Source organism: Puma concolor, chromosome D4, assembly GCF_028749965.1.
Source record: "Puma concolor isolate L17-30 chromosome D4, mPumCon1.1.hap2, whole genome shotgun sequence".
Lineage (NCBI taxonomy): Eukaryota > Metazoa > Chordata > Mammalia > Carnivora > Felidae > Puma > Puma concolor.
The window spans coordinates 16,954,318-16,980,625 of record NC_141679.1 but is presented as its reverse complement, the minus strand read 5'-3'; the positions used below and the strand labels follow the sequence as shown (position 1 = coordinate 16,980,625).

General features: G+C 42.9%; 1 protein-coding gene and 1 long non-coding RNA gene across 5 annotated transcripts in view; one reads left to right on the top strand and one right to left on the bottom strand.

The window, feature by feature from the left end:
* TRPM6 (transient receptor potential cation channel subfamily M member 6) overlaps positions 1-26,308 on the top strand; it is a 205,034-nt gene that overhangs the window by 31,845 nt on the left and 146,881 nt on the right. For 2 of the 4 annotated variants that reach the window (XM_086685018.1, XM_086685019.1), the window contains one exon: positions 364-529. In XM_086685018.1, the coding sequence (XP_086541144.1) occupies positions 521-529 (9 nt within the window). In that variant the 5' untranslated portion in view covers positions 364-520. Of the gene's footprint in view, positions 1-363; positions 530-23,999; positions 25,005-25,074; positions 25,576-26,308 lie in introns of those variants that run through there. The other 2 variants (XM_086685017.1, XM_086685020.1) reach the window with 2 other exon arrangements.
* LOC147574731 (uncharacterized) lies at positions 15,998-26,071 on the bottom strand. The gene is made up of 3 exons (XR_015243468.1): positions 25,807-26,071; positions 17,282-17,436; positions 15,998-16,723 (listed from the first exon to the last, which is right to left on the bottom strand). It is a non-coding gene; the product is annotated as an uncharacterized LOC147574731 (long non-coding RNA).

Genomic DNA, 26,308 nt, shown 5'->3' with positions numbered 1-26,308 from the left:
CACCGAAATGAAAAATAAAAATCAACCCTTTCTCTACTTCCATGAAAATAACCACTCACAAAGTTGGCAGCGGTTCTAAATGCATTTTCATGTTATATAACTTCACACTAACGTTGAAGTCAGCGCACGGACTGCCCGCGCAGGAGGACGGTGTATTCAGGCCACAAAAGCCCAGGATTGATAAGGTCGCCTCAGTCGATTTCCTGCAGCTGGGGAGCTGAAGCAGATGACGACAGGAGTGTTAATCATTTCCCGACCGGCAATCTTAGTCACAAGTTCCTGCTAAAAGTGAAATCACCCCCTCTGGTTTAAAAACAGCTCAACACTTTTTACTCCATTCACACCGCAATTTCTCCCTTCCAGGTTAAGCACATGGAAATTTGTGCAGCCGTTCCTTTTACGGCACTGTTTCCATTAGTTGCTCCCACGAGCTGGAGTTTATCTGATTGTGCGGTAGATGGAAACTTCAGGATAAAACTCAATGGCTGAAGGCTGAGTGAAGTTTACCCTGGCTGTGGTTATGAAGAGGGTAAGTGAATGAACCTCTTTGTTGCTCTTGTGTTTATTTTCTTCTTTGCTAGATTTTATACACCATAAAATGCAAAAGGCATACTCTTCCAATTACAGTTAACCATTCAGATTTGCTTGATGATTGTTTTTAAGTGATCACGGGCCAAAACCAAGAAATTAAAACACACAATTAAGCATGCATGCCAAACAAAATTGCTTCAGTTGCTTCTTGAAAAAAATATTTTTATTAATTAAACAGCCTGTTTGGTTAATTGAACTGTTACTGAAATGTCTTTCTACGTTGATGGAATGTTCATGGGACTGTTCAGTAAAAATAGATTTCTTCAAGGCCCAGAACAGTCCTGGGCACATAGAAGATTTGGTGGAAAGAGCTAATGATGATTTCTCCCCACCCGCTTTTTTTATTCTGTCTGCACTTACATTAATGGGTTTTAGAAGGTATTTTCCAATCACTTGTATAAAATCTTATGTACACGATACATCAGTGATGAATTAAAAAGGAAGTAGAAGATAGGGTTAGTACTTGAAAAATAATTTAATTCACATCTTTGCCTCTATGATTCAAGCTGTTCCGTTTCTGAGAACATTAATGAATATTTTTCTGAGTGTTCCAAAAATTATTGGGATAACACACGTTTATAGCATTGCTTATCATTGTGAAAACCTGAGAGCAGCCAAATGTTCATGAATAGGATAGTGGTGAAATCACTGGAATAGGACAGAACCCATGAAAAAGAATGAAAAAATCTGTATTTATTAACATGAAACCAGTCCAATTCATATTGCTAAGTTAATAAAAAAAAAAAAAGCAAGTTTCTAAAAAATAGTAAGTAAGTACAGGATATTTTCATTTTTTGTGTGTGCAAATAAATACCCGTATCTACATTTACAAATCTGTAGTGATATTCACCAAACTGTTTACACTGGCTACTTTTGGGGAGCTGAATGCAAAAGTTTTCTTTCTATTCTGTAGTCATTAGAAGGTAAGTGGTGGGGATATTGTTTTATTTACTCCTCAAACCTTAGTGTATATAATTGTTTCTGGTACATAATAGGCGTGCAATAAATAGTGTTGAATGGATGAATGAATGAAGAGATTTCTATAATATTTAAATTATTTAATGTTTATTTTTGAGAGAGAGAGAGAGAGACAGAGCATGAGCAGGGGAGGGGCAGAGAGAGAGGGAGACACAGAATCTGAAGCAGGCTCCAGGCTCTGAGCTGTCAGCACAGAGCCCATCATGGAGCCTGACATGGGGCTCCAGGTCACAAACCTCGAGATTGTGACCTGAGCCAAAGTCGGCTGCTTAACCGACTGAGCCACCCAGGTGCCCGTAAATCATTTAAAACTGGCATGGTTAATTTACAAGCAAATAAGATTCACAAAATACCTTAATTTTTAAGTATAAAAAGTGATTTAGAACAACATTCAAAGCCTCTGATACTCTTCTTTCCTACTTTTTGCAATGCTTTCCTTCCTTTTCCTAGCTAATTTTGGTTCAAAGGAAAATGAAAATGTTGTGGTCCCTGTGCTCACTTAAGATTTTCTGCCTACATTTCTTACTTTGGGTTTGATGTCTGCGCTCAGGAGTCTGTGCACCTCACATCCCAGAGTGCTGCTTATCTTCTTATGCACGTGCCATCTTTCCAATTTGATTATAAACCCTGGAGATACGGACTCTGTCTTATGATCTTTTCTGTCCTCAATACTTAGCACGGGGCCTCACTGATAGTAGGGGGATAGTTTTGTTGCTGGATATTCTTTCCAGAAACGTGTGCAGTTCTTAATGATGGAGGGCTACTGTAACCCTTCCTTGTAAGCCAAGCATCGTATACAATAGGCACCCAGTGCATGTTTGTTGAATGAATGACCAGGCTTGATCCTGGCACATAATCTCTGCAGATAAACAGATGATTAGATCTTGTTCTGAGGGAGACGGGAGGAGACAATCTGTTCGGGATTCTTTTGGTTGCCGATAATACACCACCTGACTAAACTGGCAGGAGTGGAAGAGAAAGAGAATTTATTGGCTTCCCATGGCAGTTTAATAGTGCACCTGGCTTAGACTTAGCTAGACACTTAGAAATAGTTAGACACTCTTGCTCAAAATGACATCTCTGTCTCTGTCTTGTTCTGTTCTCAGACTTTATCTTTGAGATTGTAAAATAGCCACCCAAATCTATATGAACACACTCTTTCAGATCCAGTCCAGCAGAAAAGATGTCTTCGCTTCAGCAGTCCTGCCTAGAAAACTAAGTCATGACAGTCAGAGTCAACCAACACTAACCGTAGCCAAGAGAGTTCATGTACCGCTTTCATGAGCTTCAGGAGTTTCCAGGGCTAAGGGTAAAGCCTCAAGCAGACCAGGTGGACTGAGGGTGGGGGAGAAGTGGAGCCCCAAATAAAAATCAAGGCTGTTGCCATAGGAAAGGGGATTGGCTGTCTGGTAGTTAAATAGCAAAGGTCAAAGACAAAGGAAGATGATCATATATCATTCTTTTCTTTTCTGCTCTCCCTAAATGAATATATACAAATACGAATAAGTAACAGATGCAAGAACCAGTCAACTCTAGCTCTGCAAAAATGTGCAGTTATTAACTGTTTAAGGGAGGCAGATGGAAAGATAGAGGGAGGAGCTCTCTGAATTGATTAAAGCCAGAATCTGAGTGCAGAGCAATGACTCTCAGATTGGCTCCATATTGAAATTATCCAGGGGTGATTCTGATGCCCATGCCACTCTTTATAACAGTTATATCTACAGTCAGGGCCCAGGCATCAGTACTTTTAGGCTCCCAAGTAAACTGTGTTATAGCCAAGTTTGAGAAACAGTGATCAAGAGAGATATCAGGGAGGATTTAGAGGAGTTTTAGAAGTACCTGAAAGTGTGCCTTGAATGTAGTAGATCCTCAATAGCTAATCTGATTGTGGGATTTACAGGAGGAAAAAAGAACATGACCGAGCACAGAGGGTGGGGTGGGGGGGGGGTGGGGGGGATTTGTGAACTGGCTACCGTGTGTTAGGCATCACAATCAGTTCTCAATATACATTTCTCACTTGATCTTCATAGTCAGGATTAAAAGAGTATATTTATAGTGAGGAAACAGAGGTTCAAAAAGATAAAACTTACCAAAAGGCCAACCATAGAGTAAAATAGGTCTGTTTGGCTCCAAATTGCACATTCTTTCATATCACTACAATTGCAAATATCTGATGGGTGTTTAAAGGTAAACTCAGGGGGCACATGGGTGGCTCAGTTGGTTAAGCATCCGACTCTTGGTTTTGGCTCAGGTTGTGATTTTATGGTTTGTGAGTTTGAGCCCCACATCAGGCTTTGTGCTGACAGTGCAGAGCCTGCTTGGGATTCTCTCTCCCCTCTCTCTCTGTCCATACCCCACTTGTGCACTCTCTTTTTCTCTCTCAAAAATAAGTAAACTGTAAAAAAAAATGTAAGCTGAGATGTTGGATGTAACAACTAAATTAATATATGGAACAGGCATGAAGGCAGTTTTGAAAAATCAACAGAGGTGACATTTCTGTATCATGGTTTGGCAGACTAGGGCCCATGGGCCAAATCCAGCCTACAGCTGCCTTTATAAACTTCTTATTGGGACGCAGCCACACTCACTGTTTACGTAGAGTCTACGTCTGCTTTTGTGCTCCGATAGCAGAGCTGAGCAGTTGTGACAGATACCATATGGCTTATAGAGCCTAATGTATTTACTACCTAGCACTTGGCAGGAGAAGTCTGCTGACCTGTGATCTAGAGTTTACATTTGTATGTGATCAGCAGTTCTGAGGAGGGGTGAGATTGCCATTATCGATTCAGAACTGATAATTCTTATTGCCGTATGAGCAGGGTTCTCCAAGCATCTACCCATTCATTCAATTGGTTAACGTTTATTGAGCATTTACAAAGTGCCAGATACCCTGAACTCGTAGTCTAAGAGGCAGTTGGCATACAGTGTAATAAATTCTACAGTGAAAAATAGGATACTGAGATATGATAACTTTTCTCTCTGCCTCTAGGCTACATGAGAGCAGGTTTTAGTTCTGTTTTAGCTTATCACTCAGCTTCTAGCAGAGTGCCTGGCAGGCAGGATGGGATCGGTAAGCGTCTGTTGAATGAACTAAGGAATCAGTTAATATGGTAGAAGCAACCATGGGATGCCAGGAGAACACACATAACCCAATATCTGATAGGATGAGGTCAGGTTACGAAGCTGAAGAAGTGGGAGAAGTGAAAGGGGGGTGGGGGCAGCAAAGAAAGCACGTTTGTAGGAGTTCAGTGGACCTGCCGTGGAGACCTACCACAAGGTCTGCCTCCCCGGGACTGGACAGAAATAGCACTGTGAGCCTCAGCAGGATTTGGTAGGAGGCTGGATATAGTAAATAAAAAGGAAAATTCTATCCAATGCCTGACTCAAATATCTCCAGAAGCTTCCTATTGTCCACGGGATAAGATCAAGATTTCTTGGCAAGAAAGTCCTTCAAGTCCTCTACAACTTGTTCTCTGCTGATTCACTTGTATTACCCTTACTTTCTTACCTCAGTTCCCGGTGTCTAGTTTGATGCTTGCTGACTTGGCTTCATTCAGTCTTAACTCCATGCCTTGTAAAAAAGATATGCTCCCCACTCAGGATGTCCCCTCCTTTCTCTCTAATCTATACCACTCATCCTATAAGATCCAACACAACTATGACCTTTCAGGCAGATTTTTCCCCCCACCTTGAGCCTCATTGATGTCTCATCTCTGGATTCCATCACATATTCACATCCATCTCTCACTTTTCAGACACTAAACCAGTGCTGCCTTGGGCTGGTTTAAGCCATTTCATGAGCTAGTGCTTTGCGTCCATTAGAATGTGGGTTCCCAGATGGGGCACCTGGGTGGCTCAGTTGGTTAAACATCCGACTTCAGCTCAGGTCATGATCTCATGGTTCATGGGTTCAAGCCCCACATCGGGCTCTGTGCTGACAGCTCGGAGCCTGGAGCCTGCTTCAGATTCTGTGTGTGTGTGTCTCTCTCTCTGCTTCTTCCGCTTTCACACTCCGTCTCTTTCTCAAAATAAACATTAAAAAAATTAAAAAAAAAAAATGAATGTGGGTTCCCGGAAAGACAGAGCATGAGAGGTTTCCTTCATATCCTCTTAGTACCCAGAATAATACATTTACTTAATATTTGAGTTGACACTTGAATACCTGAATGAGTGAGATGAATAAAAATTATGAGGTTGGAAATGTTGCCAAAAAGGGAAGTCAGAACACAGAGTAAAGAGAAGAGAAAATAATTGGAAGAGATGCTAATAGGATAGGAAAATAATTAGTACTTTGTAAATAGAGGGGTTCTCAAAAAGTGTAAGTTTTGAGCGAAAAATACTTGAGTTCATTTAAAAATTTTATTAGTAGAAATTCAGATGTGGAGAAATGAGTTAATTGACGTCTCAGTTTAGGGCACTTGCTCACTGATCTGTGTGAGATACTGCTCTTGTTTTTATGTATTCACTTCTTTATTTACTTATGCATATATTCCTAATTATTCTCATTGCCCATGGCCATTCCCCTTCACAACCACAGCAGTGGTTCTAATGTGGTTAATGTGTGTCCTCTTCTTGTGTCTGTTTTTGAAAAATGTGTATTTTCTTCGTTTTTTAGGATGTATTTTTTTAATTTTTTTTTTTCAACGTTTATTTATTTTTGGGACAGAGAGAGACAGAGCATGAACGGGGGAGGGGCAGAGAGAGAGGGAGACACAGAATCGAAACAGGCTCCAGGCTCTGAGCCATCAGCCCAGAGCCCGACGCGGGGCTCGAACTCACGGACCGCGAGATCGTGACCTGGCTGAAGTCGGACGCTTAACCGACTGCGCCACCCAGGCGCCCCTCGTTTTTTAGGATGTATTGAAAACATTTATATATGAGGCGATGTGTTATGAATCTCAACCTGTATCTTACCTTCTTTACAAAGCATTAAGGTGTTTAAGATATCTACATATTGCAGTGGTATAGATGTATTGTTTCTGATTGCTACACAATGCTTCATGAAGTAAATTTAGCACATTTCACCGATTTACACCTCCAGTGATGGAAACTAACACCACCTCCAAACCCCTCTCACTACAAGTTACGATGAACATGCTTGCATTGTTCCCTCCTATACCTAGTATGGGAATTTATTTGAGGTAAATCTCCAGGAATGCCATTGCTGGATCACAGGGTATACATCTATTTAATTTGACTCAGGAGTACCATGTTCCACTGCAGAATGGTTTTATGCACACGTTCCCTCCCTGCCCCATAAAGCATTGCACTATGTTTCTATAAACTACAACCCTACTAATACTTAGTGTTACCCAGCTTTCTAATTTTTGCTAGTCTAACAATTAAAAATTGATATTTCATTGCTGTTTTAGTTAGTGTAACTTTATGAAGGAGTTTCAAATTTTTGCTTGATGCTTCTGTTTGGGTTTTTTCCCTATGAATTACCTGTTTGTAAAAATTTTTCCATTTATTTCTAAGGGAATTCTTGTCGTTATGGTTGTTGTTGTTAATTTACAATTGGGTGCTTATTAAGTCATTTTTTTCAACCAAGAAAATTGACTTATGTTGTAGCGTTGAATCACTTTGCTGAATACCTCTTACTTTAGTATTACTAAACATTATTTCTGATTTTGAGAAGATAGAGTAGTGGCTGTTTAGTTTTTAGATCCTCCCAAATCCCCACATATAAAATATGTGGCAGGGGCGCCTGGGTGGCGCCGTTGGTTAAGCGTCCGACTTCAGCCAGGTCACGATCTTGCGGTCCGTGGGTTCGTGCCCCGTGTCGGGCTCTGGGCTGATGGCTCAGAGCCTGGAGCCTGTTTCCAATTCTGTGTCTCCCTCTCTCTCTGCCCCTCCCCCATTCATGCTCTGTCTCTCTCTGTCCCAGAAATAAATAAACGTTGGAAAAAAAAATAAAAAATAAAAAATAAAATAAAATATGTGGCAAAACTAAAAACCCTTGAGGGGCGCCTGGGTGGCTCAGTCGGTTGAGCGTCCGACTTCGGCTCAGGTCACGATCTCGCGGTCCGTGAGTTCGAGCCCCGCGTCAGGCTCTGGGCTGATGGCTCAGAGCCTGGAGCCTGCTTCCATTCTGTGTCTCCCCCTCTCTCTGCCCCTCCCCCGTTCATGCTCTGTCTCTCTCTGTCTCAAAAATAAATAAAACGTTAAAAAAAAAACAAAAAACTAAAAACCCTTGAACAGCATTTGCAACAAAACTCAGTAGACTTCAGTCTCTATTCCAGCATGTAAGGGGATTAGAAGTTGCCACTCCCAATGCCACAATAAGAACAAAGCCGAACAGAGTTAACCGCTATTCTTTGAAGAAATGTCACTAGAAACTTCTGAAGTGCAAAGAGAGGAAAAGAATGAAAAAGAAACAGATATCCAGTTCTCTGGGACAGGTACAAAACATGTGACATATATGTAATGGCAATACCAGAAGGAGAAGAGGGAAGGGGGGCGGGACACAGAAATATTTGAAGCAGTAATGACCGGGAATTTCCTGAAATTCATGACAAATACCAAACCACAGATTCAGGAACTCAGAGAACACCAAGCAGAATAAATACCAAATTGAATACAAGTTAGCACTAGGAAACCCCAAATACAACCAGGTGGAGAGAATCGCCAACAACCACAGACTGTGTATATTATCATCATCTATGTATCTATGTGGGAGATAGCAGAGGCAATGGGGTGGCAGGTGGACTACGAACAGGTGAAACCCAAAGGAGCCAACAGACATTCACTGAAAAGTGTGGTGGGTTAATCTGAGAACAGCAACTAAAACCAAGAGGGACTTGGCCTACACTAGTGAGAGACGGTGAGTGGCCTTGTGGTAAGGTCTGGCATAGTCCACCCCTGTGAACTCTTGAAATGGACCCTCTACAGTTTCTTTCCAGATGGGTCCAAATGGGGGGAAAACTATTGGGAGTGAAATCAAAATTGAGCAAACAGAGAAACCAGAGGAAGAGGAAAGATAAAAGATAAAAGAGGAAGATCCAGATAAAAGTGGAAGATGGGAGGAGAGCCTCGCTGCGATCTATTGAACGTCAGCCCTCGACACAAGGGTTTGAAAAACAAAACAAAACAAAAAAAAGATGGGAGGAGAGCCAGGAAATCTCAGAAAGGACTCACTGTATTTCTGCGCATGACACATAAGAGAGCGAGCTCTGTGGAGACTTAAAAACTATCCCAACTTCTCCTCCTTCTAAAATCTCAGGAAAATTAACTTACATAAAATGAGCAACAGCAAAGTATTGAGTTCAAGTGCCACACAAAATTGCAATAAGAAATAAAGAGAATAAGGGTCAGAATAACATCCCTAGACAATGAAAGCATATCAGAAAATATGAGTAAAAAAATAGATAAGAAGTGGGTGGCTCAGTCAGTTAAGTGTCTTGATTTTGGCTCAGGTCATGATCTCAGGGTTTCGTAAGTTCGAGCCTTGCGTGGGCTTTGTGCTGACAGCATGGAGCCTGCTTGGGATTCTCTCTCTTTCTCTGCCCCTTCCCCACAAGTACTTTGTCTCTCTCAAAATAAATAAATAAACTATTTTAAAAAACATAAACACTGGAACTATTTCAAAACAGACTAATAGACAACGAGGAAATAACACAAGCATGAAAGAGCAATATAAATCAGAAATAGAAAAATTCAGACACAAGGTGGCAGGACTCAAAAAAGAATTAGAATAAAATAATAAAAACTTGTAATGACTAAACTAGAAGATATAAGAGAGTATATAAACACAGCAAATAATGTTTTGATAAAAATAGAAGAATAGGAGGGGCGCCTGGGTGGCTCAGTCGGTTAAGCGTCCGACTTCGGCTCAGGTCACGATCTCGCGGTATGTGAGTTCGAGCCCCGCGTCGGGCTCTGTGCTGACTGCTCAGAGCCTGGAGCCTGTTTCGGATTCTGTGTCTCCCTCTCTCTCTGACCCTCCCCCATTCATGCTCTCTCTCTCTCTGTCTCAAAAATAAATAAACGTTAAAAAAAATTTTTTTTAAAAAAATAGAAGAATAAGAGAAACAATAGAAAAAGGAAAAGGGAGAAAACAGAATTTGAGGGCTAAAAAAAAGCAAACATTGAGGATAGACAGAGATGACTTGCCACATGGTTCATAGGAGTTCCTGAAGAAGAAACCCTAAGTAAGAGAACAGAACAAATATTAAAAAGTATAATTTTTAAAACATTTCCTGAAACTAAAAAAAAAAAAAAAAATTGAAGTATGTATTGAAAGGGCACATTGAGTATCTGAGAACACTGATCTAGAATAACTGTGTCCCAGTATTATTCTGGTAAAATTGCTGAACTTAAAAGGAAAACAAAAACAAAAACCCAAAAAACCTTTGGTCATCTAGGAAAAAAAAAAACCCATGTGATGTATAAGAGAAAGAAAATCATACTATCTTCAGACATTTTGACAGCAATAATCTGTTCCAGAAAAAAATGCAGTAACATTTTTTCAGATACTCGGTGAAAGCACCTGTGAGCTGAGGCTTTTCTATCCAATAAAACTGGCCTTCAAGTATGAAGCAACATGCAAAGACTTAGAGAATATTGTCTTTATGAGCTTTACCTGAGTACTACTAAAGAGCAGCTTAACCATAATGATGTGAGACATCACCATGAGTACTGGTGGTGGCATTAAATGTACTGTGTGGTTATCTGTAGATCTAACAATAAATAAGCATTAAAAAGAGAGAGTATACTATGTAATGGCTACGTGATCTGAGAATGTAGACATAGTACAACTATTTAAAAGGGGAAGAATTACAGTAGCATGTGTAAAATTTTCTTTTCAGAAATAATAATGATTGGTTGTAGTATTAGAATTGTTTTCCTGATGGGGTGCCTGGGTGGCTCAGTCGGTTAAGTGTCTGACTTTGGCTCAGGTCATGATCTCATGGTCTGTGAGTTTGAGCCCTGCATTGGGCTCTGTGCTGACAGCTCAGAGCCAGGAGCCTGCTTTGGATTCTGTGTTTCCTTCTCTCTCTGCCCCTCTCCCACTCAAGCTCTCTCTCTCTCTCTCTCTCTCTCTCTCTCTCTCTCGATCTCAAAAATAAATAAGCATTAAAAAAAAAAAAGAATTGTTTTCCTAAGACTGCTGTGTTTATGTGGGATAAAGCAATGAAAAATTAATGGATATTTAATTTTATTGCCTCTGTCCTTGAGAACCAGGATTCTTCATGTAGTTCAAAAGAATACAGATTTAATATAAAGAAATTAAATAAAACATGTTTCACCTGAATTTGAATTATAATTTCAATATGAACTCATAAGATATTTTATTTCTCTACTGAAAAGTTCTAGAAATAATGACCAAAAAGCTCCTGTGGCACCCCAGACCGTGGTCTTCCTCAAGACCGTTCCCAGTGAAATAAACCAGGACTTCTTAGAGAAATAGGTGATTCTAATTTTGGAGCTATCAAAGACTATTAGAATGGTCTCAAATAACTCAAGAGATAATTTGAAGAGGCCCTCACTGACCAGAGATGGGACAAATTGAGTTTCAATAATGATAAGAATTGCAGTGGATTGCAAATGAGTTATCTGGTGCTGTGTAACAAGTTGTCCCGAAGTTTTGCTTGAAGCCAGACCCATCACATCACAGTTTCTGAGAGTCAGGAGTCCAAGAGCAGCTTATCTAGTTGTTCAGAGTCACGAATGAGATTGCAGTTGGGCTGTGCACTGCAGATATGTTTGCTTGCATCTGGGCAGAGAAGATCCACATCAGAAATTACTCACGTGGCTCTTGGCAGGATGCTCACGTTCTTCACCATGTAGGCCTCTCCATGGGGCCGCTTACAGTCTGACTTCCCTGTGTGCACAGAGACAGTGAGGACAGTCCAGCTAATGAAATGAAATGATAGGGTTGGAATATGAACCATGTTACAACCCCCAACAAATTAACGAATTTAGGCACCAGGCATGAAGCGCTGCTGACAATGAAGAACAAAAATCAGACGTATGTGGAAAGAACACACCACCGCCTGCATCTTGCCAAAGGGACTGAGCCTGAGTCTGCTCAGGCCTCTGGATTCAACTGTCAGTTTGCAGGGAAAGCGATAGGAGGAGCATGTTGAACTATTCCGGGAGTGTGCAGTCAGCACCATCCAGACCAGGGGAAATCTCTGTAGGCCAAACGGCCTGTGTTGTTCAATAGAAAAAGTGTAAGGAAAGAAAGGAATGGAGGAAGAACATGTATATGAAAGGTAACATAAAAAACAAAACCAGGGGCGCCTGGGTGGCTCAGTTGGTTGGGCGTCTGACTGTATCTCAGGTCGAATCTCGCGCTCTGTGAGTTCAAGCCCCACGTCAGGCTCCGTATCTGTCTCTCGGAGCCTGTTTCGATTCTGTGCCTGCGATTCTGTGCCTGCCGTCTGACTCTCTCCTGTCCGTTGCCTGTGCCAAAAAAGTAAATAAAGGCTAAAAAAAGAAATTTAAAAAAAAAAAAAAAAAAAAAAAAAAAAAAAAAAAACAAAACCAAAAAAAATGAGCAAGACTATAGCAGCTAGGAATGCATTCTTGGTTGTTAAATTATAAAGAAATGCGGGGCGCCTGGGGGGCTCAGTCAGTTGAGCATCGACTCTTGATTTTGGCACAGATTGCGATCCCAGGATCGTGGGATCAAGCCCCACGTCAGTCTCTGTGCTGAGCATGGAGCCCGCTTGAAATTCTCTCTCTCTCTCTCTCTCTCTCTCTCTCTCTGTGCCTTTCTCTCACTCACACTCACTCTCTCTAAAAAAAAAAAAAAAAAAAAAGAAGAATGCCATGCACATGTTCTGATTTTTGTTTATTTCACTGACTGTATTATTATAGACTGTTCCCTATCCCATAGGGCCAAATTAGATAAAAGTGATAACGTCAGTCCCTCTTTGTAGGCTGCAACCAATATATTTTAACCTGTAAATAGTTTAAATAAGCAGGTACCTTTTCTCAGAATATACTCTATTAAATAAAGTCAGTAGATATGTTCCTAGTTTCCCCAATTTGGAGATACTGCTCATATTGATTTTGAAGGCACACATTTTTCATAAAACTTTAAATTTACTTGTCCTTTTCTTTCTTTCTTTCTTTCTTTCTTTCTTTCTTTCTTTCTTTCTTTCTTTCTTTCTTTCCTTCCTTCCTTCTTTCTTTCTTTCTTTCTTTAAACCCAAGGTTTCGGCTTAAACAAACAAACCTGCTCACCGTTTGATTCAGACAAGATAACCCCAAGGGAAGGGTGGATTCTGGAGTTAGCAAAGTGCTCCTTCAGCATTTCCCTCAATGAATTCAGGGGTATTCTATGGCAAGGGTCCAAACAACACACGTGTGATTAACCTTTGTGCTTCTCGGTTGATAACCGCCTGGTCATGGCGATAACTAGGATTAAAGGAGACAGATGTGCCTCTAAACTCTAATCTTGGTCTGGTAAATGTTTTCTGGGCATCAAATCGTATTCTTCAAAAAAAAAAAAAAAAAGTTGGTCAGGTATTTTAACTCTCTCTTTATTTTCTTTAACATTTTTTGCCTTTTCAGTCGCTCTTACGTAATATCTATCGAGTACCTGCCCTGCAGTTAACAGTGGGCAGTGCCACGGTGTGCCAAGGAAGGAGGTGAAGGAGCTTACAGTTTTGCTGGGGATTCACGATAGACACACGTAAGAAACAGCGAACGGGATAGTGTTGCATCCACCTGTGTGTGTTTGTCTCATTGTGTGTAAGCACACGGTAACGTAAGTAATACAAGCGTAAACAGACGCGGATGCTAAGCGGTGTGGCACAAACAGAAAACAGGCAAGATGCAGTTTGGAAATTATGTGAAGGGACAGCAAGCCAAGGCAGTCGGCAGGTGTGTGAGTCAGGTTGTTGGGCAAGGCTGTGCTGCAGAAACCTCTGGAGCTGAGCGTTTCTCTTTCTTTTGACATAATTATGGATTCACGGGAAGTAGCAAGAATAGCACAGAGAGGCCTCGTGTGCCCTTCGCCGAGCTTCCCCTAATGGTAACAGCTTACACGACTGTCTGTCGTACAATATCAAAACCGGCATATCCACATTGGGACAATCTACAGATCCTTTCCGGTTTTCTGTGCGCATACTCCTGTGGAACTGAGCTTTGATAAATGAATTTCAAAAGACAAGAGGAATGAGGAAAAACTGGAAGAACCAAAACCTCACAAGGCAGTTCCTTTGCAGAGATGTCCTCTTTCTCTTTCCTTCCAGTGTGTAGGTATGCCACATGCCCCTTTGAACACTCACCGCCCGCCCCCCCTTACCTCGCCCGCCCCAGCGGGCTTGCCGCTTCCTCTTCACAAATGCTCCCCGAGCACTTCCTGCTGTGCTCTTACCCGGGGGTCCAAACGCAGGCAGTCTTACTCCTAGAAGTCATCCGCTGTGTGAGCTAGTTTGTAAAGAAGCGGTCTGGAACCCAGAACCGATTTTCCCATGGAGACCGAGGTACAGAGGTGATGGGTTCCTGGCCTCTCTCCTGGCCTGTGTCACTCAAGATGGAAACAGTCCTTATTCGGAGCAGTGTCTGTCATTGCTGCACATGGTGGTTGTGTGCTCCCTGGGAGTCAGGGAGAGGGATTCTCTGCTGTATCAGATGGATTCTTCTCTTAACAGGTCCCGTTTTGTAGCCACACTCTGCCACTGTGTACAGTGGGTGACGTTAAAGGGAACGCCCCTCCCCCCTTTTTAAAATGTTTATTCATTTATTTTGAGAGAGAGAGAGAGAGTGAGCCCTAGTGGGGGAGGGGCAGAGAGAGAGGGAGAGAGAGAATCCCAAACAGTCTCTGCACTGTCCGTGCAGAACCCGATGTGGAGCTCGAACTCACAAACCGTGAGATCATGACCGAAGCCTAAACCGAGAGTCGGAGGCTTAACCGACTGAGCCACCCAGGTGTCCCTAGTTCTCCTCATCAGCTCTCCGTCTTGCACTTCCTGTGTCATCTCGTATGGAACTGACAGTTCAGTGGGTCGACACTTGAATTACAGATTGCATTTGGTGTAATTGAAACCATTGCAAAAGAAAGAGGCAAGGCCGTTTCTAGCTCCAGCAGCATCGGGGAGGAGCTCCAAGCACACCCAAGTGCCTCCATGATTCAGAACTTTGGAGAAGAGGTGTCTACCCAGAGAAATGACGGGGGCCACCCTCTCTTTGGTTTTCCTCCTGAGATACGAAGCTGCCCTTGACACCTGTGGACAGAGTCAAGAAAGGAGCCCGGTCTCTTCTGGGCCACAAGCCCTATAATCCCTGGGTTTACACCACCCTTCTGGAAGAAGTTACACTGGGAACCTTGCACTTCCATTCAGGCAATGTTGACCGACATCCTGCTCTTTTAGTTCTTTGAAGGAAACCTGCTATCGCTAAGTGCTCACTCTAACCGGGGAAGAAAGAGGCCAAGTGTCCAGACATCTCTGAGTAACAGCCTCCTGAAGTACTCTTGTTTTCTTGGGTGGTCCTGATACTGACTGGGTCCCATGACCATGATTACAGATCCTTTTCTGTTTCTGCATACAGCCTCAAGGAGCGGCAATCGGGCTGGTGTCTTCTCGATGCTGTCCTAGTTGGGACTTTTAAGTCTATAAATAAGTGTGCCTGTCTCTTTAGATCTAGCTGACAGTCCAGAAGAAAGTGTGTGTCTTCTAATCTCTGCTCATTTCAATGAGGAGATGCATTATTTGCAGCAATCATCTTCTCCTTTTGTGGTTTTTGATTTCCGTTACGCTATGACAACTTTGCAAAATATCTTATGGAAATATGATACTAATACTTGTACAAATCTGGCTTTCCTCTGTCGATACAGTCATGCTGGCCTAAGCATACTAATGCCATTAAAAGCTAAAATGTTTCAACTTGCTTATTCTTCATACTTTTTTAATGAGAATCCCTGAGCCCCATAGCATATACTTAGCAGTTTACATCCGTTTCTTGGTAACTTTTAAAGTAAGAAAGGGTAATTTGGAGCAAGTATGATGCTTACCAAAGAGGTATAGATAATAAAACTCTTACTTCCATTTAATTGGGTTGAATAAACATTTCTTGCATGCTCGACCATGTAAATGCGAGGTCAGGCAACGGGGAAGAAGCAATTCCTATCTTTACAAGGTGTACAGTCTAGTCAAAACAAAACAAAAATTGATGAAGGCTATTAAATGAATATGCTTTGTTGTTGCACGAAGGGAAGTCTGTAATATTCAGAGGCCACAGTGATTGCGAAGAACGTCATGGCTAAAGGGAAGTGGGTTATAGGAAGGATTGTGAGTGGTGTAGGTGGGATGATTGCACAAACATGGGCTCTTTTGAGAATAAAAAAGGGTGCTATTCATATTTATGCCTGGGCTAGACGTACTATCTGGGTCTATGTTAGGGCAACAGGGAGTAATGACGCCCCTCATTAAAAGGCCAGATTTAGGGAGAATTGTCATGAATCTTTTTAAAAAATTTTTTTTTTAATGTTTATTTATTTCTGAGACAGAGCATGAGTGGGGAAGGGGCAGAGAGAGAGGGAGACACAGAATCCGAAGCAGGCTCCAGGCTCTGAGCTGTCAGCATAAAGCCTGACGTGGGACTCGAACCCACAAACCATGAGATCATGGCCTGAGCCGAAGTCAGTCGCTTAACCGACTGAGCCACCCAGGTGCCCCTGTCATGAATCTTAATGGTAGGAAAGCATATTGGTTTGTATGGCTGCCATAAACGGATGGCTTAAACAATGGATATTTTATTGTCTCGTAGTTCTGGAAGTCAGAAGTTGAAAATCGAGGCATCGGCAGGGTTGGGTCTTCTGAGAGCTGTGAGGGAAGGATCTATTCCAGGCCCCTGTCCTTGGCTGGTAGAGGGTTATCTTCTCCCATCTATGTGTGACTCTGCACATGTCCACATCTCCCCTCTTCATAAGGACACCACACCATATTCGATTAGAGTCTAACTTAACGGCCTCATTTTAAATTGTTACCTCTGAAAAAATCCTGTCTCCAAAAAAGGTCACATTCTGAGGTGCTGGGGGTTAGGATTCCAACATACCTTTTTACGAGGGCCACAATTTCAACTAATAACAGAAGGGATGGTAGGAAATTGGCAAGAGTGCCACAATAGTAGAGAAGTTAACATCTGGAGAGTTGGTGGGCACTGTCCTCCTGGCACACATCATGATCAGGAGGCACATCTATTAGGTTTAAATGAAGGATCAGTAGAGAAATAGGGACTTTTTGGGGAGCATTATTTGTGCTCCAAGAGTCCTCTTTCCAGATGGGCAATAAAGATTGGACACTGGTGACAGAGGGATCTTCAAGTGACAGTTGACTAGAGCGCCTACCAAGCTGTGGGATGCCCTGTCTGGGAGGAGCCACGGATAGGCTGGCCAGATTTTAGCACCTTAGCGGGTAATTCTCTGCTATGAGTCCTGACTTTCTTTACTTATGAAATGAAAGCTATTTTTTTCCTTCCCCCTTCTCCACAGGGATTTTACGGTTCACAGAATAATAAATATGATGAATTCTGAGCTCTGTGGAGGAACTACCTTGAGTTAGTTCAAAGTGTCTATAGTGACCAAAGTTTTGGGGTACGTTGAAGAAACAGCATATCGAATTGATCACTTATACTTGCAAAATAGTATGTGGAAGAAAAGTCAGGGAAAGGAATATACACTTTGCTTGACTTAGGTGTTAGAGGCTTAGGTATAGAAATCTCAGACCTTCACGTTCTTGCAAAGTATAATCTGTACCTGTGTGTCCTTACTGTGAAAGGCCAATGGGAAACTTCATACATCACGGTAATATGCGGATTCCTGCTGAAATTCACATAGAAATGTTTTCATTCTTATGTTGTTGCTCTTTCATTATTGATCTTGATCTCCGTCAGTATTGATGCAATAGTTTCCTTGGCAAAGAAGAAGTTGGCATCAGGGTTTTGTGTTCAGTTAAACAGCTGTAGCCTGAACAAAATTATACTAGCCTGTGAGGTTAAGAAGCACCAGGCTATTGAGGGTAATAGATAAATCATAGAATATCAAAAAATAATAGCACTGGTTCTGAACTTTGGGCCCAAAGGGTCTGGGAAATGAATGATTCACATTTTATTCATCAGAGGCAATAAATGATGAGAAAGAGTACAAAATGGGAATTTCAGGTAATCCCATAAGTCATTCCAAGATATGTGAGATTTTCACTTTTAGTGAATTTTAAAAATTACAAAAATAATAAGATCGCATTACAGAATACTTGGAAAAAACAAAAAGGAGCCATTTCTAATTTTTTGTCTACGTAGTTTTTTACATAGTTGTACTCATACAGTATATACTCCCTTCTAACTTCCTCCTCGGCTTTCCTTTGGAATCTTCTTTGTTAGTATTTTTCAACAGGTACATATTGCCCATATAATAATTTATTACTTCTCTAATAATAGCCTTTAAGCTAATTCCTAATGTACTATATAATTTTGATACGAATATCTTGTTATATGAATTAGCATCGTACATAAGGTGTTTTTTGGGGCAAGAGTTCTAGATGTGATCTTTCTGGGTCCCAGGGTTGTAAAGCCTTCTATGACAGCATTTTACTCTTAGGCGAGTAACACAGTCTCCATTTCACCAAAGCTGTGAAGTTCCTGAGTGTAGGCCTCAAGTGGCCTTGCAGCCTCGACCCTCCCCCTCATGTAAAACCACCATCCTGGGAGGAAAGACCATGTAGAGAGAGACCAGCCAACCTTCAGAACCACACAGCCAACCCTCAGGATTTATTTACTTAAAATGGCCAGATAAATTTTGTGCTTGGATTACAGCAATTCCAGATTTAATATCGAAACATAATGACCTTATCTCAGAAAAGTTTGAGTTATCATACCTTCAAGGATATTACAGAAATGCCCGGGCATCTTTCTCATTAAGTAAATCATACGCAATTTGTGTAGAGAAGGGTGTAGAGGCCTCGTCGGCACTGGAAGCCTGCGGTCGCTTTGGCTGTGTAGACCTACTACTGCCCTGAAAGCTGGCTGGAAGAAAAATGGGTCTTTGCTCAGCGTTTATAAGTAACTTCACTGAAGGGACATGAAAACGAAATAAATAGTAGCAAAATGAGACCTCAGTAGTAAATGAATTTGAGATTATTCTGGAGAGGACCTCCGGCAGGATGGAGACACCGTGGGCCTCGGAATCAGACAGACTCTCCCCAGAATTCCAGTTTTTCTACTCAGCCCGTGACTCTGGGCAAGTTTTGACCTTTTTTGGCTCAGTTATTGTACAGAATGATGGTTAATAATGTCTTAAATAAAAATAAGGTATATAACAAAGTACCCAGCCCACAGTGAGTGCCCAATAAGTAGCCATTTCTTCCCTCCTTTATTCATGGCACACATTGATAATGTAAAGAATATCTCAGAAGGAATACTTGAAATATATTAAGTCAAAATGCTTTTAGGGGCACTTGGGTGGCTCAGTTGGTTAAGCGGCCGACTTCGGCTCAGGTCATGATCTCACGGTCCGTGAGTTCAAGCCCCATGTTGGGCTCTGCGCTGACAGCTCGGAGCCTTGAGACTGCTTTGGATTCTCTCTCTGCCCCACCCCTGCTTGTGCTCTGTCTCTCTTTCAAAAATAAACACTAAAAAATAAATTTAAAAAAAATGCTTTTAAAAGACTCTCATTATTTATTTATTTGAGAGAGAGAGTGCCCAGGCACGAGCAGGGGAGGGGCAGGGGGAGAGAGAATCTTAAGCAGGCTCCACGCCCAACCCAAAGCTCCATCCCACATCCATGAGATTGTGACCTGAGCCAAAATCAAGAGTTGGATACTTAACCGACTGAGCCACCCAGGCGCCCCTAAAAGGCTCTCGTTTTAGTTCAAGGGATTACATACATAGGATTTTTATAACTTTCTGTGAGGTTCTATTCACTTAGAAATAAGTTGAAAAAAGGCAGCGCTATATAAATGAGTCAGGTGTGGAGGGTTCAGTTAGTTGGTTTCTTCCACTTAAGCCACATATTTTCTGTCTTTCAGTTTTCTCCCCTAAAATGCAATAGTGAAATTCCTTAAGCTACCAGAATACTTGTTCCATGGATGAGCAGCTGTGGCTCCGCTTTCAGGGAAAACATAACAGGTTGAGTAGTGGGTTTGGGGTTTTTTGTTTTTTCTTCCAAGTAACTTAATCAAGAGGAAAGGATTAAAGGTTAAAATGTTAGTACTGGTAGACATTTCCTGTCAAATAAATATATTCTTGGTTCTGATATATGCAAGTAATAAAAACCAATCTCTGACTCATACAGTTCGTTATCCAACTAAATTTTTAATGAACGCTCATTATGTTCAAGGTGTATGTAAAAAAGAAAAGAAAACAAAACAAAACAGTAGATCTTTACAGCCCCATAGACCTGTGTTCAAATTTTCACTGGCCTCACACCTTACAAGTTGAGAAACCGGTGAGACTCACAGTGAAGATTTCTGACCTTCAGTGCATCCTCACAGAGATTCTGTGTGGAAAAGAATGAGAAAATAAACTGAGTTACGCATTGCCTCACAATGAAAAACCCCCAAATTTAGTGGCTTAAAATAGCATCAGATGATAATGCCACGTAATTCTGAGGGTTGGCTCGTCTCTCCACGTGGTCTTTCTTCCCAGGATGGTGGGCTAGGGTAAGGTGCCCAGGGGGTGAAGACCGAAGCTTTCAGGGCTGCTTGGGGCCTAGACTCAGGAATTTAAACCCTGTCACTGTGGCCATATTTTATTGGCCACAAGTTTAGTTTGGATTGAGGGCTGTGGAGCCACTGCATGGGGTGGGGTAGGGGTGGGGGCTGTCGCAGAGTCACATCGCAAAGAGGTGTGTGCTGGGATGGAAGGAGTTTGTGGTCATCGACCAGATTCAGCTGGCCCGGCAATTTGTTACAGGTGCTCAACCAGTTTTAAGACACTTCTTATCCTCCCTCCCTCCAGTAATCATTCAGAGTTGAATGTGAAGGTGCAGCTCTGGTGGAGCTTAGGTTTTGGTGTCATCATCTATAATGCACACTTTATTTTTTATTTTTTTAAAGACTCTTTTTTTTTTAATGTTTTATTTATTTTTGAGACAGAGAGAGAGAGCATGAGCAGGGGAGAGGCAGAGAGAGAAGCAGACACAGAATCCGAGGCAGGCTCCAGGTTCTGAGCTGTCAGCACGGAGTCTGACCAGGGCCTCTAACTCACAAACTGCGAGATCATGACCTGATCCGAAGTTGGACGTTTAACCAACTGAGCCACCCAGGTGCCCCTGTAATACACACTTTAAAAGAGCACCCACAGCTGCTTGAAGCTACCAAAGTGGGCTGGTGCAACAACCTTGTGTGATAGGATGTCCAGTTAAATTTGAACTTCGGATAAGCACTGAATAACTTTTTTTTTTTTTTTTTTAATTTTTTTTTTTTTTAAACGTTTATTATTTTTGGGACAGAGAGAGACAGAGCATGAACGGGGGAGGGGCAGAGAGAGAGGGAGACACAGAATCGGAAACAGGCTCCAGGCTCCGAGCCATCAGCCCAGAGCCTGACGCGGGGCTCGAACTCACGGAGTGCGAGATCGTGACCGGGCTGAAGTCGGACGCTTAACCGACTGCGCCACCCAGGCGCCCCCTGAATAACTTTTTAATGTAAGTTTGCCTTCCCTTGTGAACAGTTTGGCTATATTCTTCTAGAACTTTCCTGTGCATATTCCAGTCTACACATAGAAATCTTAAAAAGTGGAATGATACTTACTTTTACTAGTTGCTCTTTCCCCTTTCTATTATCTGTACATTTAGATCTAACTCATTCTTTTGAAAGCTGCATGGTGTTTCACAGCATGGACTCACCACAGTTTATTTCAATGTTCATGACGGCCGTGTGGGTTGTTAGCAATCTTTATTCATTATAGAAAGTGCTACTACATATATCCTTATACACACATCTTTGAGTATTTCTGAAGTATGAAGCCCTAAGATGGGCACTGTGATGGAAAAGGACATGCCTTCAATCAGGAATGCTAAAATGCCTTCAAAAAGGGTATCGTTTTGGGGTGCCTGTGTGGCTCAGTCGGTTAAGCATCCGACTTTGGTCATGATCTCACGGCTCGTGGGTCCAAGCCCCACATTGGGCGCTGTGCTGACAGCTCAGAGCCTGGAGCCTGCTTAGGATTCTGTGTCTCCGTCTCTCTCTCTGCGCCTCCCCTGATCATGCTCTGTCTCTGTCTCTCTCAAAAATAGATGAACATTTAAAAAAAATTTTTTTTTAAAAAGGGCATTGTTTTAAACTTTCACAAAAAGTGTTTTAGGGTTCCTATTTCACCTTGCCAGCCATTAATAATTTAATCTTTGGTTATGTAATAGGAGAAATAATCCATGTTCATAGCAAATAGAGAAATAAATTGGGAGCAGATTCCCTTTAGAAGCACTGAATAAGAGAGAAATTTATCCAGTAAGCAGAAGAAAATAGATTACTTCCTTTCAAAAGGAAATTTGGGGCACCTGGGTGGCTCAGTCAGTTGAGCATCCGACTGTCAGTTTTGGCTTAGGTCATGAACTAACGGTTGTGAGGTTGAGCCCCGTGTTGGACTCTGTGCTGACAGTGTGGAGCCTGCTTGGGATTCTCTTTCTCCCTTTCTCTCTCTGCTCCTCCCCCATGCGCATGCTCTATCGAAATAAGCAAACGCTTTAAAAATAGGAAATTTGATTTGTAGCCGTTTGGGAAAATAAATGCGTGAAATTCAAACTCAAACCCTTGGTTTTGAATAGGAACGTCTAAAAACAGAGACAGTTACACAGGAATGGACTAGGAGAGCTGAATTTCATCCTTCATTACTGGCCATACACCTTCATCTGACTTCTTCAATTCATAACCCATTCCTTTAAACTTTCCCCACTTGTGGAACACCACACAGTAGGCTTATCATAGTTTCCACTACCCCCTTCAGAATACCATGGCATTTGTTTTGTTTCCTTTATGCTTCAGTGCTTCAGAAAGGAAAGTGGTGACCACAAACTAGAGGTGATCATATGCCCTGATGCATTGGGCAAGAGGTTTCCCATGGTGCTGTCTCTTCTTGGTGTAAAGGCACAGAGTTTGTTTGTTTGTTTTTTTTCCCCCCTCATTTTCTCCCCATTGGCTGTCCAGAGAGGCTGGGAAGTATTACTGTGCAAAAACCCCAACAACCCTCACTCCTGTCCAAATAAAGGAAACCCAACCAAAACAATTCCAAGCTTGAAGCAATTCTCTTCAAGAGAAGAACGCGTATCTTAGAAGCTACCCCTTAGTGGCTCCCAATTACCGGGACTCATTAAGATCTTCACACATTAAAAAAAAAAAAAAAAAAAAAAATGTTGTCCTACCCATTTTTCTCTGCGGAAAAATCAGCTGTTCCTTTTCCATTCTGAAATCTCATATCGACTTTAAAACCATGTTGGGTCAGGAATCAAACATTTACAAGGTCTAGGATAAAAAAGGGAGGTCTGACAAAGCCGAAGACATAGGAGTTAAGGATGGGCAAAAGAGGGGCGCCTGGGTGGCGCAGTCGGTTAAGCGTCCGACTTCAGCCAGGTCACGATCTCGCGGTCCGTGAGTTCGAGCCCCGCGTCAGGCTCTGGGCTGATGGCTCGGAGCCTGGAGCCTGTTTCCGATTCTGTGTCTCCCTCTCTCTCTGACCCTCCCCCGTTCATGCTCTGTCTCTCCCTGTCCCAAAAATAAATAAACGTTGAAAAAAAAAAATTTAAAAAAAAAAAAAAAAAAAAAAAAAAAAAAAACAATGGGCAAAAGAAGAAAAGTCTGAGGGAGGGCAACAAATGAGAAAATACAACGCTGTTTCTGTTGACGAGGGTTACCAATGGTGCCCCAGGTACTGTTTCATTTTTTATTGTTCCTCCTCCTACAAACTCAAACTCCTTGCAGACTGGACAATGTCTTATTCATCTTTGTTTTCCCAACACCCAGCAGGATACCTGACAAACAGTCTGTGTTCAGGAAATATTTTTTGGCCTGAATCACAAGCCACACTAGACTACTAATGAACATTCTAAAGTTTAAATTTCGTAGCTAGTCTCTGGGCATAGGTATATTTATGGCCAGAAGACTTCTACAGATAAGCCTTTAAGTTGATCAAGGTGCTTGTAAAAGATGCAGATTCCCTGGCCCCACCCCAGAGATTCCAATACAAGTGGTCTGGGAGGGGTGGGTGGGGCCCTGGGAATCTGCAGTTTTCACCGATGGCTCAGGTGTTTCGGATCCAGCTTGGGAACTGAAGGCAGCTTGTAAACTAGCCCATCAGATGCCATACGCCCTGGAATTGCCCTGGTATATCCTAGTATGGCTGTGGTATTTTAGACTTTGTGCCTTGTAGCTTGATCTGAAACGAACATATAACCATACCAACATGTAAATGTACCAAAGATTAAACAAGAAGATAGTGATCACAGTGCACCAAGATTCCTAAGAACCTTGGATCTCAAATGTCCAGTCTTCTTGGCAGGTCTGCAGATTTCTGAGAGCTCCAGTCCCTAGAGACCTAACAGGGGACATACATGGAGGAACACCAATCAAGACATGCTTAACTGCCTTAGGTGGGAGCTTCTGAACCTGTTAACTGCTTACAGATCATTAACAGTTTGAAGGAGATGGGTCAAGGAGAGGAAAGATTGAATGTGTTAATAGGAAAACAAAATGTTACTACACATATGAGAGGTTCAAGTTTTCTAATAAACAAAGAAATGTTTGTTAAAACCACACTGAGAAATGGGGGGGAACCCATGTCTGCAAATGTGAGCTCCCTGGGCAGAAATTCAGAATGGACTAAAATGGTAGGCGCCCCTAATCTGAAGTCAATAATCAGGGATGAATAGCTAGCATTGTTAATTACAACACTTGTAATTAATTACAAGTGAGAATGACTTCTGCCAGCATACTGGGATCCACTCATAGTCACAGACCCAGCCTTAATCAAGACTCCTAGCTAGGAGAATGCACTGAAAATACACCGAAACCAGGAAAGCATTTGTATTGGCCCTTTGTGGATTTCTTTTGCTCAGTAGAACCTCTGAGGAAGGTGGGTTTATTTGCTGTCATTCCCACGGCATAGATAAGTAAACTCAGGTGCCAAGGGGTCCCTTGGCATACCCACTAACTCCTCCATAGTAAAAGTGCTATAAGGGTAAATGTCTCGTGTCCTCCCCCCACCACAGTGACTCAACAAGAACAATGCAATACCACAAATCTGTCTGTTGTTGAACATTCCATTTGACCCTCACTATACTCTTTTCATTTAGGTAAGGTCGACACACATCTTTTCTACACAGGCGGTAAGTGAGGGGAAAAAGTATCATGACAAATCTACAGGGCTGTAAAAGGCAGCGAGTGGAGGTGGAGCCCAGATCTGACTCCACAAGTCAGAAGCTCAGATAAGGCTTTGCTAGCGGGGCCTGCAAGGCAAGGATGAAAGCCCGACGGGCTGTGGAGCGCTCACAGGTAGGCAGGGCAGCCCAGGCTTGGTGGGGCAAAAGAGCCTTAGGCCACTCACCTGATCTGCACCCAGGGCCCTCGGTGGCTGTGGGTGGGGCCAGTCGCAAAAGTATCTAACTCGGATCTAGAATAGCTAGGATTTACGAAATACCTGCTCTCCCTAGCCCTCGGGTCTCCACCAGAAGCTGATTATCATCTCTGAGGTTTTGGCCAATGCAGGGCACCCACTAAAGGGCTGGTCCCGCAGTCGCCAGTCCAGAAGCTGGGATGGGGCCAGCGCAGAGGTGGTGTCAGAGCGGAAACCTAACGGGGCACGGGGTTCAGCTTAGGGCGGTAGGGACGCGTTCTCTGGTTCCGCTCGGGGCCGGTGGCAGAGGAGACCGGACGTGGCGTGAGCCGGACGCAGGGAGGAGAGAAGGCGCAGCTCGGAGCGGCCGGGGGGCACGTCTGGCCGGCGGCGATCCGGCCCAGCCGGGCGCCGCGGTTCCCGGAGCCCGCGGAAGAAGTGCCCAGGTGCTCTGTGCGCCCCTGCGCGGCCCCGCGCGGGAGTCCGGGAGCGATGAGAGTGCAGGTCAAGGTAAACTCGGGCCCCCGACCTCGCGCCGCCGGGATCGCGGTCTGGGGCCTTGCGGACCGGCTCCTCTCCACTCCTGGCCAGCAGCGGGGCTGGAATTCTGGGGGCTTGGAGAGGGAGGGCGCCCGCAGCCGCTGGGGACCCTTGGGAAAGAAGTGCGCTTGGGGACCTAGGGAGAGGGGTGGAGACCTTGGTCTCGTCAGGCAGCCAGACCTCAAGGTGGCTATCACTTACCTTCTTTGTCCGGACTGGCGCACACTGTGTGTGAACACATAACGTCTACTGAGCGCATCGTGTTTCATTCGTTTCGGTACAGACTGGTTGTTAGGAGCACTGTCTTTGGAGCCAGATCACCTGAATTAGCGTATCAGCTCCGCCACGAACTAGGATCCTGAGCAAGTTACTCAATCTGTGTGCTTCTGTCTCCTCATCTGGAAAATGACATGATAATGTTTATAATTTGAAGATTAAATGAGCTGCTTCATATGCCATGCACTTAGAAAATAACGCCCAACGCACTTAGCCGGTTGCAAAACTTTGCAATTGTTAATCACCTCATCTTGGCAGTAACCCTATGAGGTTTATCGTCACCCCTCCCCCCACCCCACCCTAACTCACTGGTTTACAGGTGAGAAAAATGAGGGAGGAAAACAGCTTTAAACCCAGGGCGGTGCTTTACAACACTAAGAATATAAGTATTCTATCTACACAAAGGATTTTGATCATTTGCTCTAGG